This window comes from Brachyhypopomus gauderio, chromosome 3 (genome assembly GCF_052324685.1).
Source record: "Brachyhypopomus gauderio isolate BG-103 chromosome 3, BGAUD_0.2, whole genome shotgun sequence".
Classification (NCBI taxonomy): Eukaryota; Metazoa; Chordata; class Actinopteri; order Gymnotiformes; family Hypopomidae; genus Brachyhypopomus; species Brachyhypopomus gauderio.
This window is the reverse complement of record NC_135213.1, coordinates 39,610,891-39,629,022: the sequence shown is the minus strand read 5'-3', so window position 1 is coordinate 39,629,022 and position 18,132 is coordinate 39,610,891. Positions and strand designations below refer to the sequence as shown.

General features: G+C 44.8%; 1 protein-coding gene across 1 annotated transcript; it reads right to left on the bottom strand.

Annotated features, from left to right (window-relative positions):
- Positions 1 to 2,381: 2,381 nt before the first annotated feature.
- LOC143509507 (rho-related GTP-binding protein RhoE-like) lies at positions 2,382 to 11,362 on the bottom strand. The gene is made up of 5 exons (XM_076998321.1): positions 11,059 to 11,362; positions 10,381 to 10,468; positions 5,100 to 5,209; positions 4,355 to 4,489; positions 2,382 to 4,236 (listed from the first exon to the last, which is right to left on the bottom strand). Exons 1-5 carry the CDS (start codon positions 11,206 to 11,208, stop codon positions 3,988 to 3,990), a joined length of 732 nt encoding a protein of 243 aa, XP_076854436.1. The 5' UTR covers positions 11,209 to 11,362; the 3' UTR covers positions 2,382 to 3,987.
- Positions 11,363 to 18,132: the final 6,770 nt, after the last annotated feature.

The following is an 18,132-nucleotide window of genomic DNA, read 5'->3' as shown; positions in this document are numbered from 1 at the left end:
ATCACAATAGTCGTGACCACTTGTGCAGGGCAGGTGTGAGCGAAGAGTATGCTGGTAAACTGGCTCGGTCCTGTAAGACTTATAACCTAAATTCGACTCTTACTTGCTCCTAGCTACTTTAATGATCTAAGAGTGAATACATGGCTCTAACACTATAATCAACAACCCCGTGGCTGTCGGGAGTATTGGGAAAAGAGCCCTGGGTAGCTACAGACACCAGCAGTGTCCATACAGTGGATATGGATGCACAAAATCAATGAAATTTAAACAAAACACATTGTTTTGCATGGAGACTGCAGGAAACTGCAGGAAAAAATTGTCTGTGGTTTTGACTGAGACGTGAAACCACCGAATTAAAGAAAGACACTTTATTTAACAGAACTCTTCATAGTCACTGAAAATCTGGTGTGCGTGTGCGTGTATGTGTGCGCGCGTGCGTGTGCACGTGGGTGTGTGTCAAACAGAAACAGCAGTAACTTCTGTCCTACAGCCACCACTGGTTTGATTCACGAATGTGCTGCTAACCATTCGAGCCGCATCAGATTGTGCTTAATCAAAACGTGTAACTAGATGTGCACATTTACTAGATGACGTTTTGCTATAGAAAACCTTACTTTGATGTGTTTTTCTTTTGTTAATTTAGCATGTCTCGAGCTATTTTAGGACATTGGGATATTTTCTATCTCTTATTTACAGGTCTGGTTCTCGCTGTTTTCTTTTGGATAATTTGAGCAGATTCCACACAGTTCTAAAGTCCTTTTTGCCATGCAAAAGCCTGAACCCCTCATCTCTTAAGATGTTTCACACACCACTACACTAACGTGCGTGCACAACAAGCGGCTCATATAGCAGCAGCTGGTTCACTGCTGGCCTCTCTGAAAGATCCCCAATAGTGGCTCATTTATTTGGTCCCACAGCAAGCAGGACGTAAACCCGGAGGGGGGTGTGGGGAGTGGGGGGTGTGGGGTATGGAGGTGTGGTGGGTGTGGGGTGTGGGGGGTGGGGTGTGGGGGGTGATCTCGTGCTTTTATCTATTAGCAAATCGGATGCTTTGTGAAGCGAGACGAGCACATGTTTAATTTGTCGCTGCACAGCGGTTTGTTTCCCGCAGAGGGAAAGTGGGACCGTGATGAGCTGCAGACCACCAGCACAGATGGAGTTGGGGGTGGGAAGTGGCGTAATGGATCACATTCCCGGGGGGGGGGGCTGTCACGCACCGCATCATGCTTTGTTTACGAAAAACATGTAGGGAGACTTGTGTGGTAGCTCGTGAAGGGGACACGGTGCTGGAATGATAAGGTCGAGGACCTTTCTGGGAAGATAAGGGCAACAAGTTTTTGCTGTTCTCAGCGTGTTTTTAAATGCCCAACCACTGTTTGTACGAAACCTTGTCTGTGTTAGAAGACTGCCAGCGACGCTTCTAACTTAATTCTTCTGCATCTGGCTCGACAATCTAAAATGAAGACTTTTCATTTCAGTTTTTTTGAATAACCCTGAAAATGATTTGATCAGTGTGAATTGAGTTATAGTTCAAATCTTCTTTGCCAAGTTCTATGATTCTTATGACAAAATACTAATTTAGGCATCATAATGTATAGTAAACCCAGACTGGCACATTTTAACTTTATATATTGCCCTAAGAAGGCTCATATATTTCTATAAAGATGGCAGTGTGCCTTTTGGCAGCTGTTGGTCTAATCTTCCCAGCCCTGGACACACATGCACATTCCTCCATCAGCTCAAACAAAACATCAGCAGGGCATGAAATTTTCCATCTTCAAGATATGTGGCACAGGGACAGTGAATGTTCACAGCTCAGCAGGATGTAAGCTACAGCTAATAGAGGCCTTCTGTTGCCGTGTTTGTCTGGTGACCCCTCATCTAACATACATGGTCAGACAGTTAGAGCAAATTTGATATGATTTTCAATAGTCTGCTGAATCTTCTATTTTACATTTAGGGCATTTAGCAGATGTTCTGATCCATTTCATAAATGAGTAGTTGTTTTGAGGTCACAAATATTTGAGAAAATATTGATGCATTAAATGATTTTCTTTGGCTACAGGGCTAAAAAGGAACAGAAAAGTGAGTCGTTCATTTGAATGTAATTACAGCTTTTTGGTCCCTTTTCTCTTAATGTATACAGCATATTTTATATAATGGATTCTGTATGAATTTAGAGTATTTTTCTGTGTTTTTATCACTGAGGATGGAAGAACACAGAACTCGCATATTAATGAGAAATCAGTGACAGGTACATCCTATACATACATGAATATTCATGTTGCCTGTATGAATATCAAGATATATTTTGTTTTGAATTAGAGTTTATGATCAAGTCTGAAACATTATAAAGAATGTAGCCACAAACCACCAAAACATCAGACTGTACACTGCGTTTTATTTTCAAAGAAAGAAAATATATATGTAACTTCAATAAATATTGTAGAAACATCCATCATACAGACATAAAAGTGGATTCCAACATTCAAAAGAGGGTGACGCTCTACACCTAACACTCCACATTCTAAATCAGGGTCCACACCTGCGAGCCAATTTAAAAAAACATTGGAGACACAATCTGACAAATGCTTAACAGAGAAATTTCTCCACATAAATAATATTTCTAAAGAACTAAATTATGGAGTGTAGGTCATGCTACGTACTAGCAGAGCTAGTGACTGATGCAAACAAATACACAAGCTTTGATTTACATTACTGCTTGATCAGGTATTTACTAATGTTTGAATATGCATGAATTTCCCTTCCTCCTTTAAGATTCAGAGAGTAAAGATGTATTTGAATATCCCAGACAGAATAGAGTGGTCCTCTTAGCCATCATGCCACAGAAAATATAGACAACTCCAAGCTAACCATTTTCAAACTGCTGTACAGGTAAGAGTCAGCATATTGCATAGCTGAGATGATTCTCTTGCAGTTCCAAATGCGAATAGATTACAAAGAGGTATTAAGCACTCTTCCTGTACAGAGTTTAGCAACAGTAAATCCCCAGGCAATGATTAGCTTGGGCACACCAACACGGACACAGAGGCACTGGAGTTGAGGCTTTGAAACAGTATTAATATCTGGATTCATGAGTCTACATCTTTAGATATGTCCTCAAGCCAAGCCAGACCCACTACCAACGATATATCAAACACTTCAGGCTGCACATACAGTGGATGTATCAGTTCAGATATGAATCCCCTGGGACTAGGACACCAAAACTCGACCTTGACTTTTCTTTGGCTTCGTGAAAGAAAAAGAGGAGAAACATGAGAAGCACTCGTGTTGAGGTTGACAGATATTTCCAAACCTAATGGTAATCAAGACTTAACAGATGCATGTCGTATTCCCATTTGAACAATTAATCAAGGCAGTAACCAGAATATGAAGTGCAAAAACAAACTAAAAATAACAAAAACAGTCCCGTCCCCCCAAACCAAAAAGGCATGCAAAGCCACAGTGTTTATTACATCATTTCTCCATCAAGTGCTGTCAGTGTTTTGTCTTCTGGAGAGATCTCCATAACAGTCTTTCCTTCAAACACCTTCACATTTTTTGAGTAAAAAAAGGGGAAAACTAAATCTGATTTCTTTTGGCCTGTGACCTGTACTTCTGACAACGTCTCTTTCCATGGGCTAAGGATAAGAAGGCTGACCAGAGTCTTCATGCTATTCTCTCCATTCAGCAGTACATCATTTCAGGGAGTGTTATCAGAAATGTGGGGCTCCAAGCACTGGAGCTGTGCGGAGGTCTACCGCAAGTCTCTCCAGCATCTCCTGGCCCTCGTCCGTGGTCATGTTCTCAGCTGTCTGGATTAAGGTGGGACATAATAGGCTGTAATGGAGGACGTGGTGCACACACATCATCCTGCGGTCATCGCTGCTTGATCTGAAGGATGATGACAGCTGACATCTAGTACCACGTCTGATCCGCTCGCCCTCACGCCCAGAGCCAACGCCTACAGCGCCCTCTCCGGTCCCTTCACATGACGCTGCAGCTCTTGGCTTTGTCTTTGCGCATGTCCGACGCCACCGACTCCAGGTACGGTTTGCTGGGCATGTGTGAGGTCCTCTTGGTGGTTCTGGAGGACTTGTGGCGTTTCATGTTCTTGTTGTTCTTGCTGACGCAGGCCAGCGTGGCCACGTGGAAAATGTCCCTCACGCTGTTCTCCGACTGCAGGGCTGAACACTCGATGTAGGGGGCACAGATCTGCTTGGCCATGTTTGATCCCTGTGTGACGGGATGAGAGGAGCAGGATGGTTTTGTAGCCATTTTAGCCACTTAAAACAGGTCTTACAATCACTCGTCAGTGTACTTTGCCAAATGATCGGGGTTGGGAGCCACTCACCTGATCGTATGATACTGGTGTCTGTCTGTGATTGGAGAGTTCCACAAGTGTGGTGAGATCTGTGCGCAAATCGGATTTACATCCCACTAACAGCATCTTGGTGTTGGGGCAAAACTCCTGAATCTCTCCTTTCCACTGGATGAAAAAGTAGTTAAAATAAATTCAGTGATTTTCAGATGAGACCATCACTACAAAAGGAGCATACATGCAGAATGTGGTCGACATCACACAGTAACTCTGCTCTCTTCAGTTCACTGACCAAGGCCACCATCATGCGTCTAGAGGCCTGTTTGGGACAGTCAGGATTGCCAGAGGAACAGATTCCTGATTCTCCTCCTTCCTGAATGCTGCTCTTCCTATGACTCCGCCCACATTTCTCCACTACTGTCACCATGTTCAGGTCACATGGTGCTTGACCATCGAGGGCTCTAAATCTCAGAGTGAACGTAAACTCGTCACCACTGGCCCCTCTTTCCTTCTTTGTCAGGAGAGCTCCAGGGAGCTCATTCTCACCCATTCGACCTCTCGTCTGGCATGACCCTGGTGTCCTGATTCTCTGAGATCTACATCCTTTTCCACAAGCTACTTGACCCACTATCACCAAAAAAAACCCCACAATAAAGACAATCCCCAGATGAAAGATTTTAGTAAAGTGTGTGCTTGTTTAGCAGCTTTAGAATAATGAAGAACGGGTCAGTAGCTAATTGTTTAAGAAAACCAGAATCAAGAGGTCTTTGGTACAAACCTTTTTTATCACACTGTCAAGGGTCTCCGGCCGGCTGATGTCAAAACAGATGAGGACAGCGTCCGAGTCAGGATAAGAGAGGGGACGCACGTTGTCATAGTATGGAGACCCTGGGCAAACCAAAGTTAAACACATAGCTGAATCAATATTAATCGATGCCAATGTGTATGCATTATTGATCTATCCTTTTAAACTGTAAGTATATTTACTGTGGTACTTCACAGATAGCCACGAGCTATGCTTGGAGGACATTCATTTGAAAGTTCAAGCCTGCTGTTAGCCTGCTTCTGGGCACACTATCCAGCAGTGGACCCATAAAATAATAATGTAACTGATGTATAAGCTACATTTTCAAAAAGATTCTCACGGGTCAAATGAGGACAAAGTTGGTCGCTGATTCTTTTACTTGTAAGAAACGTAGGTTGTTAAAGACCACGTGAGAATATGAGAAAATTCAGCACTACTCGGTGAACCTGATGCACACCAGATGCTCCTTGGTTTGTGGTAAATGGCTTGACGTTACTGGGGTTTGCCACACAGCTGTGAAGATATAGCCAAACTTGCATTTTTTGCAACAGTCCAAGTCACAAAATACCTATTTAGGATTAATTTGGGTTGTGCATGAGACTCTTTATAACTTAAAAACACAAAATTAACATATTTTATATCAATTGAGCATACTCTATATGCTTTACATTAGGCAACATGCACATTTTGTCAATAAATTGAGCTTAAAAATTAATAAATGCTATTTTTTTGTGTCACAATTACCACTGGCATGAATTCTGAGAACCCAGAATCTAGAATGTTCAACCAACACCAGCAATCTAAGAGATTCCTCCTATCTTCTGCCCAGCCACGAGACCTGATACAGAACGGACACCGGGGGTTGTTTCCTTTCTAAACTCCAAATACTGAAAAAAAACATTTGTTTCCTCTTACCCACACACATTACACAAATACTCTTTCAGGAGGGCGAGGGGTATGGTGGTGCTTAATTATTTTTGTCAGGAAGATATACACAGTCTATGATATTCAAGACTGCAAAAAAGGTAAGCTGTGAAACTCTAAACAGGACTGTGTTAGAAAAAAACACAATTGGGTTATTTTGTATTATTAGCATCTTCATATATTATTAGATATATTTTAGTATTATATGTGATATTTTTATATATACATCTTGAGTGCAACACAAGATGGTATAAACCAGTGGTTCCCAAAGTGGGGGGCGCGCCCCCTAGGTGGGGCGCGGAGCTATTGCAGGGGGGGCGCGGAGCTTGGAAGTAAAACGGGATGCACCGATTCCGATATTAATATCTGAAACAATTCTAGATCGGGTATCGGTGACAATGTGACCGATCCATAAAAACAGATCTATTCAGTCTAATTCTATGCTTGTATTGCTTGCTTTTCGGAGTTAGTTCAACCTTAAATATCCACTCTGTCCCGGATAGAAGTGAACCTGGACAGTTAACAGTGAACAGTTAACAGTGAAACGCGAAGCACACAGAGGAGAGGTGAATCACTGACTCGTACTCGCGCTGGTGCTATTCCACTTAGTCCGTTTATTTGCTGGTTGACCAAATTAAACCTGGGCTCCAGCACTACTTGACTGTTCATACATGAACTGGTGAGTTGCCCAAAGCTCATTGAATGCGTTACTTACAGAAATGAAATAATGATAAAATAAAGAGCAGTGGTCTGAGTCAACAATATTCCATACGCGCACTCAACTCGCTCCCTTAAAGAGACAGTACACATATTTCTGGCCGTTACATGCTTTGTGCTCTGCGTGATGTCTGCGCTTGCAAACTAGCCGCATATGAATTGCTGTTTCTCTTATTTCATCTCCTTATTTATTTTAAATTATATTTAGAATTCTTGAACCATTTAAAAGGTTTCTTGCAGTTTATTTTTTTCATGTTTGACCAAAGTTGTGAACCTATTGTTTTTGTAAGTTTCAGGTTCTTTGGTATTATTTATTTTACATTCAATGTTATATTCATAATTGCACTGACTGAACAAATGCAAGTTGTGTTGTTTTTACATGTTTTTGTGTGTGTTTAAGTGTGCTATACTGGTACAGAGTTTTCAATAAACTTCTAATTCAGTATGTCTGTGTTTAAAAAAAAAAAATGTTTTAAGTCGATTCAGCACAGTTTTACTCTATCGCCGATACTAAGCCTCAGATATCTGAATCGGTATCGGAAGTGAAAAACGTGAATCGGTACATCCCTAATCAATATGGGGGGGGGGGGGGGGGGGGGGCGCAAAAATATTCTCATCTACTAAAGGGGGGCACGGCAGAAAAAGTTTGGGAACCACTGGTATAAACAAACACACAAAGGTAAGAAAACCCTGTCTCTCCCTTACTTTGGCTCTGTAACCAATTCCATACTGGAAGAATCTGAGACATTGATCTAGCTTGTTTGACCAGTAGGACACAACATGACATATGGCCAACCAATTACAGAATTGCTTTAATTTGATTGGTTGGAGTGCTGAAAACATTTACATGCAGCAAATTAGTTTTAAGGAACAGAAGGAGCGGAGAATAGGCTTCCATTTGATCTGTATGCAATCTGAGCCAAACTGATTTAGAAAATAAAACCTGTTTGCTTTCTCAAAACTTTTTTTTAATAATAAGCCATAATAAACTTTTTTTTAAGTGCATGTAAGATGTTTATAAAATCTGATGTGTGGACACACTAAATATTTAACACTTCAGAAAAGTATAAATATCCGATTGCCACTTACAAAGTTATTATGTGTTTCAATAGTATTCTGAATTTTCTATAGTCACTTGATGTGTTCACAACAAACATTGCAAGAAGATGGGGAGTTAAAGTAAAGTGGAACCCCCCCCCCAAAAAAAAAACAAAAAACTGGTTTATTTACAGTATTGAAAGGTTCATGACCTGACATGATTGAGGACATGTCTGTGATGTGTAGGGCAGGAACCTACACATCTCTCCCCTGAGAATCTCCACTTCTCTAACCTCTGACCCCTGACACAGTGTCACATTTCAGCATTTCTCACTGAGATCTGCTCAAGCTGGAAGACACACTGCAGCAATGTGCTCAACAAAGTGGGTTAAGGTGCCATTTCAAAGAAAATCCCTTAAGAGAGCACTCAAAACACACAAGGAACATCAAGGGATGTGAACCATGCTAAATTTAGCCAGAAGCTGCCCTTTGTGCCAACCTACTTTCAGATTGGCAGAGGGAGCCTGATCCTAATTCCCAGTTAGCATCTTTCTTCCGACGAAGGCTTATGAGGGATTAGTCAAGAAGAGGACGTTCTCTTTTAACACTTGGCAACGCATCTACAGGCACTCAAGCAAGTCAATGGCATGGCTGAAATGAGCTGGGAAGAGGTGGGGATCAGACACAGGTGGTGTCTACGGTTCCACCTCCACCCCAGACAACTCCACATGCGTAAACAATGCAGTCCACAGGAAGCAGGTGAACACAAGCTCACACCTCTGATGGGAGCTGAAGCTTTATCACTCATTCCAGTTTGTGGGCCTCTCATATTCTCAGCAGCAGAAAATATCACAGGACTCTAAAGTCTACGCTAGAGGACTCTCAGTACTAGAGTCAAAAGCACAACTTGAGAAGTTCTACAGTATTATCTTTCATTGTATATGTAGCAGTTAACATAAAACAAACAAGTGACCGAGTATAGCGTCCTTCATACCAATTTACCAGAATGTGTCGGCCAGGCACCTGTTAGCAAAGGGTATCTGCAGTCATTACCCCATCATGGCTCAATAATGTCAGCTTTCAGCCCCGTCCTGCTCCGGGCCAAGCTTTGTTTGTCCTGAGCGATAGACATTTCAGACTCCTAATGTCTGAGACTGACAAGACATAAGTGGTGTGGTTGGCACTTTCCTCTGCTAGGTCCTGTGTGTGCTGTATGTGCTGGTAGCTGCTCAATTAGCCAAGTCACCCTCAGGCCAGCCTAGGGCACTACTGAAGCTGAGAGGATGGGGGTCACACAGGCCACGTTCACCCCCCCCACTCCATCCCACACTGGCAGGTCAGCGTGCAGCTGCTGGAGTCAGTGCACTAAGAGGGCCCTGCTATGGAGTTTAATCATTTCCATTGCCGCGAGCTCCAGCGTGGTTTCTCGCCAATGACGTGAGCTACGGGCATTAACAACTACAACAAAAGCCAAGGGTGAAGTTGCTGACACCGCAGACCAACGCATTTATAATTTGAGAGGCGAGCAAAAATAACACAAGGAACCGGTTCAAAATGATGATTTATGAGTACGGCCGTGTGCTTTCTCTGGCGGAACTGCAAAAATGCCAAACTAATTACACATCCGCTGGAAATGCCCAAGCTCTGTCCACGTGATCCGAACCAAAGTACCGGCTCGTCGCCTCGAGGCGTGCTCCAAAGGGGAAGAGACGCTCTCTACCCGGAGATTTAGTGTTGCCTCAAATGGAGCATCGCAGGCATTTCAGAGGAGAGACATCTGTGTGCCTTCTGTAAGTAAGCACAATTCGTTGTGCTTGTTCACCATCTCCTCCGACTTCAGATATGACGCTAGGAAGCTCTTTATACTTTATCATGCATAATGTCCTCTTTCCTTATGTTAATTACTTAAAGATTAGAAGCATGGACGTAGTTTTGATTTCATAAGTGGGGGGGACACAACCTGGGGTGGCGAACTGTTGAGCGGGGGGGGGGGGGGGGGTTGAATGAAAATTGTTGAGCGCTGTGAACAAAAATTGTTGAGCGGGGGGGGGGGGGGGGGGGGGGAGCTCGGAGCTGCATGATCCTAGTGCTAGATTTGTCGCTATTTGGATATTGTTTTTTTAACCGTTAAAAAGTGGGGGGGACATGACTTCGTCGCTACTTAAATATTTGGTTTTAACTGTAAAAACTGGGGGGGACCAAAACCGGCTTTTGAAAAAGTGGGGGGGACATGTCCCCCCCGTCCCCCCCCCAAAACTACGTCCGTGATTAGAAGTGTGTGGTACATTATCTTACACAGTGAGGAATATGTGCCATTAAATCGCTTTTAATGAAAACATCCTTCACATTCTTTATCGATACAGGACTGGGCACTGCAGGTGTCTCAACACAGGCAACAACGCAGCCTGTGTGCGGCCCTTCTCAGGACTTATGAATCAATTACAAACCACACTTTACTGTCATTTCCCCGTCTGGAAGAGAACCTTGAACAGTTTCTTAGGATGTTATTTGTCTGCGGGGTATTAAATCAAGAGCTTGCTCTGGCCTCTGTGTGTGTAAGGGTGAAGTCTCTTACCTGAGGTGTCCCACAGACTAAGCTCAATTCTTTGAGCGTCAATCTCAAAACTGGCCGTGTAGTTCTCAAACACAGTCGGGACATAGTTCTGGAGAGAGAGAGAAAGAGAAGGGGGAGAGAGAGAGAGAAGGTGGAGAGAAAGAGAAGGGGGGAGAGAAGGTGGAGAGAGAGAGAGAGAGAGAGAGAGAGAGAGAGAGAAAGAGAGAGAGAGAGAAAGATGAGAGAGAGAGGGGGAGAGATAAAGGGAGAGAAAGAGAGGAGAGAGGGAGAGAAAGAGAGGAGAGAGAGAGGGAGAGAGAGGGGGGAGAAAGAGAGAGAGAAGGGGAGAGAGAGAGAGAGAGAGAGAAGGGGGAGAGAGAGAGAGAGAGAGAGAGAAGGGGAGAGAGAGAGAGAGAGAGAGAGAGAGAGAGAGAGAGAGAGAGAGAGAGTAAAAGAGAGAGCGAATTACTGGACAATCAATACAAACTAGATGGCAAAACAACTTCGACAAATCTTGGTTTCATCGTTTACTCAGTTACCCAAATGCGTTCTGTATATTAATGTGGCAAATAAACCCCAATTATTCCAATGTTGCGAGCACATCTAAAGTCATTTCAAATAAGCAAATATTGCATTTTTACAGTAAAGTTATTCCACATGCAGACACGCAAAAGAAACAGGTCAATATAACCTACATACCTCCGGGAAAGAGTCTTTTGCAAAGACGTGAAGCAGAGCCGTTTTGCCACACTGACTGTCCCCAATCACCACAATCTTACACTTCACACTCGGACTGGCGTCCATTCCAGACATCGCGGGGAGCGTTTGGCTGGAGTTACTCTCCTTCATTGATTAAAGCAATAATCCTTCAAATAACGAGGTTAGAATAAACTCCAACAAAACGCGCAACATCCCAGTGTACTTGTTTGTGTTCAGGATCGCTCCGCTGCACACGCGCACCGCCTCACTGTGCGCGCTCCGCGCCGTACGCGTGTTTTCTAACGCGATGGGGAAACACATGCCATGAAACCACCGGCCAATCCCGGCCCTCCCCCATCTCTAGACACGCCCCCTTCTCCTGTTCATACACCCACTAACGAGCGCCCTCTATGGCCAACGGAGTTTCCCAGCATTGTTTCAATGGGCTATGTGGAGAAAAAAAAACTGACATGGAAAATTACCTTCTTTTGTAATCTTGGCCAAATCCTGAGGTAAATTTAGCATGCCTTTTTTTGTGTCGGCGTGTTTCCCCATTTTAAAAAAGTTTCAAGGAAAGCAAAATGGAAAAAAGTCAGAGACTAAATATAGTGAATCATGAGTCTCCATATATTGACTTCTGAATAATACTATATTCAGCACACAACTAGCCTACCATAATACTGAATAATGAATAACTGCACAACTGTGCTCTGCCATATTTTATCTCTACATATGAACGTCTGTAAGAAATAATGGGACCTGGGCTTCTGAATAATCATACCACACCTTGTTGGAGTGTACAAGTAGGGAGACACGGTTGACGCTGATCCCGACGTTAGTTTTGGAGACGGTGACAGTAAGACAGTGTTGGGATCATTAACTTTGCCCCGAGGCTCTTCTCCACCTCACGACAGAGCGGCTGGCACGGGCCTCCAGCCTCATGCTTCATTTAGGGTCATGCCCACGGGCTCCATATTCAGTACCACCCTATCTTGGCTCAAACCAGCCATTAATGCCAATGACTGATTGTAACGATGACTCCAGTGGAGAGGTGCACACCTGCCATGCCCAGCTCTCTAATTAGGGAGGTCCGGGCACCACGGCCCCAGAGTAGTGTTTATGGTTCTAAACTCTCTGGAGCTACTCAATAACGGCCTCGGGAGAGGAATAGTGAATCGATTGGCCAGCTATGCATCTCATGGGTGGCATTGATTTGTTTTGTGTTGCGTGATGGTGTCCCTCCTCAATAATGGTTAGTGGGACAGCAGAGTGGACTAACAGGGTAAATAACCCGTAAAGTGGTGTCCCTGTTACACCATTGCCCATTCCAGTTCAAAATGACGTCTGACAGTGTTTCTGCTCCATGCCAATTAGACAGACCGATGCTGCTAATTTCTTCCCTTTATCTCTCTTTCAGTGCAGAAGTCATTCAGAATAAATAAAGCAGAGAATATTAGTTTTAGTATTAGTATTAACTGGGAAATGCTTCTGTATGGTGGTCAAAATATCAACCTCTTAAATGGATTCATGGATAAATGTAGAACTAACACATGTATGAAAGATATTCCACACATCAGATATGTGATCATCACATACATTTTTACAGAAACATGTTTTCTAGGCTACTATAAAATACCTGCATGTACCTATGTAATACACACAGTTCTACGGTTGTTTGCAATGCCATTGGGTGGGTGTGGGTGGGTGTAGGTGGGTGTGGGTGGGTGTGGGTGGGTGTGGGTGGGTGAGGGTGGGTGTACGTGGGTGTAGGTGGGTGTAGGTGGGTGAGGGTGTAGGTGGGTGTAGGTGAGTGAGGGTGGGTGAGGGTGGGTGTAGGTGAGTGAGGGTGGGTGTAGGTGGGTGTGGGTGGGTGTGTGAGGGTGTAGGTGGGTGTGGGTGGGTGTGGGTGGGTGTGGGTGGGTGTAGGTGGGTGTAGGTGGGTGTAGGTGGGTGTGGGTGGGTGTGTGAGGGTGTAGGTGGGTGTGGGTGGGTGTGGGTGGGTGTAGGTGGGTGTGGGTGGGTGTGTGAGGGTGTAGGTGGGTGTGGGTGGGTGTAGGTGGGTGTGGGTGGGTGTGGGTGGGTGTAGGTGGGTGTGGGTGGGTGTGGGTGGGTGTGGGTGGGTGAGGGTGGGTGTACGTGGGTGTAGGTGGGTGTAGGTGGGTGAGGGTGGGTGAGGGTGTAGGTGGGTGTAGGTGGGTGAGGGTGTAGGTGGGTGAGGGTGGGTGTAGGTGGGTGTGGGTGGGTGTGGGTGGGTGCGGGTGGGTGTAGGTGGGTGTAGGTGGGTGTAGGTGGGTGTAGGTGGGTGAGGGTGGGTGTGTGAGGGTGTAGGTGAGTGAGGGTGGGTGTAGGTGGGTGTGGGTGGGTGCGGGTGGGTGCAGGTGGGTGTAGGTGGGTGTGGGTGGGTGAGGGTGGGTGTAGGTGGGTGCGGGTGGGTGCGGGTGGGTGCGGGTGGGTGCTGGTGGGTGTAGGTGGGTGTAGGTGGGTGAGGGTGGGTGTAGGTGGGTGTGGGTGGGTGTGGGTGGGTGCGGGTGGGTGTAGGTGGGTGTGGGTGGGTGTAGGTGGGTGAGGGTGGGTGCGGGTGGGTGCAGGTGGGTGTAGGTGGGTGAGGGTGGGTGTAGGTGGGTGTAGGTGGGTGTGGGTGGGTGCGGGTGGGTGTAGGTGGGTGTAGGTGGGTGAGGGTGGGTGTGTGAGGGTGTAGGTGAGTGAGGGTGGGTGTGGGTGGGTGCGGGTGGGTGCAGGTGAGTGCAGGTGGGTGTAGGTGGGTGAGGGTGGGTGTGGGTGGGTGCGGGTGGGTGCGGGTGGGTGCGGGTGGGTGCGGGTGGGTGAGGGTGGGTGTGGGTGGGTGTGGGTGGGTGTGGGTGGGTGAGGGTGGGTGCGGGTGGGTGTAGGTGGGTGCGGGTGGGTGTAGGTGGGTGAGGGTGGGTGCGGGTGGGTGCAGGTGGGTGTAGGTGGGTGAGGGTGGGTGTAGGTGGGTGTGGGAGGGTGTGGGTGGGTGAGGGTGGGTGTAGGTGGGTGTGGGTGGGTGTGGGTGGGTGCGGGTAGGTGAGGGTGGGTGCGGGTGGGTGTGGGTGGGTGAGGGTGGGTGCGGGTGGGTGAGGGTGGGTGCGTGAGGGTGTAGGTGGGTGTGGGTGGGTGTGGGTGGGTGTAGGTGGGTGAGGGTGGGTGTAGGTGGGTGCAGGTGGGTGCAGGTGGGTGTAGGTGGGTGTAGGTGGGTGAGGGTGGGTGAGGGTGGGTGCGGGTGGGTGCAGGTGGGTGTAGGTGGGTGAGGGTGGGTGTAGGTGGGTGCGGGTGGGTGCGGGTGGGTGCGGGTGGGTGAGGGTGGGTGAGGGTGGGTGTAGGTGGGTGCAGGTGGGTGCAGGTGGGTGTAGGTGGGTGAGGGTGGGTGTGGGTGGGTGAGGGTGGGTGAGGGTGGGTGTAGGTGGGTGAGGGTGGGTGCGGGTGGGTGCGGGTGGGTGTAGGTGGGTGTGGGCTGGACAGAAGCTTGTATATGAAAACTGAGTCTTGATTGTGACTCACTTCAATGGTAGGTAAAGTCCATATTCTGTGTTAATCCCAGGTACACCTGCATAAATGCTGCATCATGGTACACAACCTAATCAACATAAACGTGTCTTGAGAGAATTCAAGGAACCCTCAAGGAACCAACAGCAATGTGAAAATGACTTTGAGTCAGTGGACACACACACACACACACACACACACACACACACACACACACACACACACACACACACACACAAACACACACACACACACACACACATGCACACTCATAATGGTCCTGCTGCCAATATGAGCAGATGGACATTTGAATAAAAGATGGGGTCCGGCACAAAGAAGGTAAAACAGATGGATTCCAAAACGACACTGAGAACAAGTGAGGAGGAGATACAGGGACATGAGGACAAAGAAGAGTGTGGAGTTAAAAAATAAATGAATCAAAGTCCCTTTCAAGCGCTTGGGTTGAGGATGACCTCAGCTCTCTCAAACTTTAGTTTTTTCAATGTATTTTCATGAATTGTACTTTCATTTGTGCACTTCAATTCTTAATAATAAACTTTCATGATAATGTGCTTTAATGAACTTAAATTTTGTAAATACAATTTCTATAATTTCTCCCAGGATCAATAAGATTTCATATAGGAGTATCAAACTGCCTCTCTGAATGCAGGTGTGGAAGGTGATTTAGACTTTGGTATATCATTCTAGAGAACAGTTTCACTGTGTGTTCATCGTCTTCTAGTTAGTATAATGAGGTAATCCTGGTTTTTCCGGCTCTGAAATGTTATTTTCTGACTCAGCTTTCCTGGAAAGGAATCACTCCCTGAAAAATGTCGAACCATCTGAAGACGTTTGGATTTAACTGTTTGGAGTTTACCATGAATATTTTCCAGTCTATACAAGCATCACATGTTCACAACACCTACCCCTCGATCATATCTGATCCAAAACATACACACATTCCTGTTAAATAAATTCCAGAAAATCTCATAATTATAGACAGAAGGAAACCTTATTACAACATAAAAGCTTTCAAAACGCTATCACATTAGAAAACGGAATCAGTCTCATTACTATCATATTACGATACTGAATGTTGAGGATGACGTGTTTTTTATGGCGTAGTGGAGCGAGGACATATGATGAAGACTATGGTCTGGTTCGGCTGTGTTTGAACTGTTTGCCATGCACTGGTTCACAGATGGGAATTTCTAATGCTGGATATGTAACCATGGTGACAGTCTGTTTGTGCTTTGGAGTAAAAAAGGGAGGTGCTTCCTTGTGAGATGTTGAATACTTTCAAACCACTGACTGCTACTGTCTATAGTATGTCTGTAGCTCTGACAGCAACGTACACCCACACCCAACCACCCAATTGGTTGTTGTTATTACAAAACAAACGTATAGAGTGTGATTGACATGACTACAGCCAGAGAGCTTCACCACAGAGGAAACACTAGTGCGTAGCGTGCCATTGCTATAAATGACACATTTCTTTGGCACGTTGCGTATCCTTTGTTTCAGTGGATGTAAAATTAAACTTTGCTTTGGTCTCAGAGGTATTGACACACTTGTTTTGAATTCAGTCATTTCTTGCTATGAAATTTTCATGAGTTAGAACAAAATCAATGAGACAGGATTATTGACATATCAAATCACAGTTGAGTTTTAAATTTGCACATAACAGAACAGATCAATATGTCTGAATGATATAGAATATGAACTGTATATGGGTCTATACAAATAATTCATTTTATGGGATTCATATGGAATGGTATTGTTTTTTTTTATTATTATTTATTGATAGAAATACTATTAATTAAAAGTCTGATTAGATGTGATGTTCCAGTCATGGAGGAAATCACAGATAATACTAGTTAATAAAGACTCTGTCTCATAAAAAAAAGAAAGAAAAAAGCTTGTTTCCTAGGTATTTTTGCACCCTGAATCCAAATATTTTGTCTGAATTTCTCTTTTTCTGTTGTTGTTGTCTCCGTACACTCACATATCGTTGCATACAGCACGGAGATGCAATACCAAGGCTGTGTCATTTCTAGCTACAGGAGCTGGAGGCGAACAGGCATGTCACCATGAGAGGTGATGACAGATGCAAAAATGCATAGACTTGATTTAATCCATTTGAACAGCGTGACTGGTGCATCGTGTTTTCCTCAGATGAATAGAGGAGATCCTCCAATTTAAGTTTCATATTAAAATTATAAAACAAAGAGAACAGGACACACACACAGCCTAAAACAGAAGCAAATCTAAGCTGGAGGAGGAGTGATGTGAGACTTGCCCTGGGTGCACACACATACAATCACAGTTGTGCCAGGAGAGAGATGGACCCAGAGGTTTATATACATGAGGAGAGGGGACATACAACAAGGGGATGACTGATGACAATAAACAGGGCGGAGCTAGTAAAGGAAAATATGGTAATCAGGGTGGAGATGTGCGCAGGGGGCGGACCAGGGCAGAGTTAACAAACACAGGGCTGACCACATGCTGCATGTAAACAAAGGGCAAACATTGAACAAAGCGGTAAAGATTAAACAAGAGTCCACACTCATTCCTTAGCAGATGAGATGATGAGGATGGTGAGATGATGAGAGGGAACCTCTCTGAATGAATCGACCATCGCAATGAGGACTGAGACCAAATATAAGTAAAAATCATACACCTGTATATTTATGAAATGTACATGTTTCATGTGGAATTACAGCTTAATTTATGAATACGTAATTTATATGTGTTGTAATATAACTGCAGTCAATTGCCACGCTTGATAGAAAACACATTTAAATTCATTATAGAAAGTACTATAGGACGTTTTACCTTGTGGTACACAAAAAGAAAAACACTGTTTCTTGTACTTTTTACCCAAATGGGTTTGGATGAAAGAAATTGTGGACCTTAACTGAGGAAAATCAGAAGTGATCTTGCAGGGTCTCCAGATGGTGAAGCCAGGCTGTCCTCGCTGTCACCACGTGTAAGCCTAGACTGCTGGGAGAAGGTGGTGAAGCCCAGTGGATGGTTAAGGGTATGCCAACTCCCCTCCACACACACTCCGTGTGTAGCACCTGGGATCTCAGCAACACAATCTTGGTGCCTCTTAGCCACCTGCTCCAGTGAGTGTCTGGCTGGAGAGGGCCAGGCAGGGGAGCTATCATGGTGAACTCTGACCTCTGAACTACCAGAGTGGCAGGGGTTTTAGATGCCTAATGCTAAACATGGCTCATTGTGACAGGTCTGCGTTTGCATGTAGGTCAGGTATTAGCTGCAGCCTTGGACAATAGCATGTGGATGTGCCTTAGCTTTATGTACTTCTTTGTTAATAGAATGTGAAGCTAATTCTTCACATTATATGAACAAATGCAATAGAAGAGTAAATCTATTGCATTTGTTCATAGAGACTGAAATTTGTTTTGTTTGTTATGTTGTTGTTTTTGTTATTTGGATTAAAACTTGTTAACTTTAGAACAGCCTTTACAACCCAAACTAATGTAGTGTGTGATGCAGCATTAGGAGAAATATAAATGTGGTACAATCTTCCTATAAGCCTCAGGTAAC

Coding starts and splice junctions, on each gene's coding strand:
- LOC143509507 (XM_076998321.1), bottom strand. CDS start 11,208: ATGAAGGAGAGTAACTCCAGCCAAACGCTCCCCGCGATGTCTGGAATG. Junction 10,469..11,058: donor CAAAAGACTCTTTCCCGGAG/GTATGTAGGTTA, acceptor CTCTCTCTCCAG/AACTATGTCCCGACTGTGTT. Junction 4,237..4,354: donor CACCAGTATCATACGATCAG/GTGAGTGGCTCC, acceptor CCCGTCACACAG/GGATCAAACATGGCCAAGCA.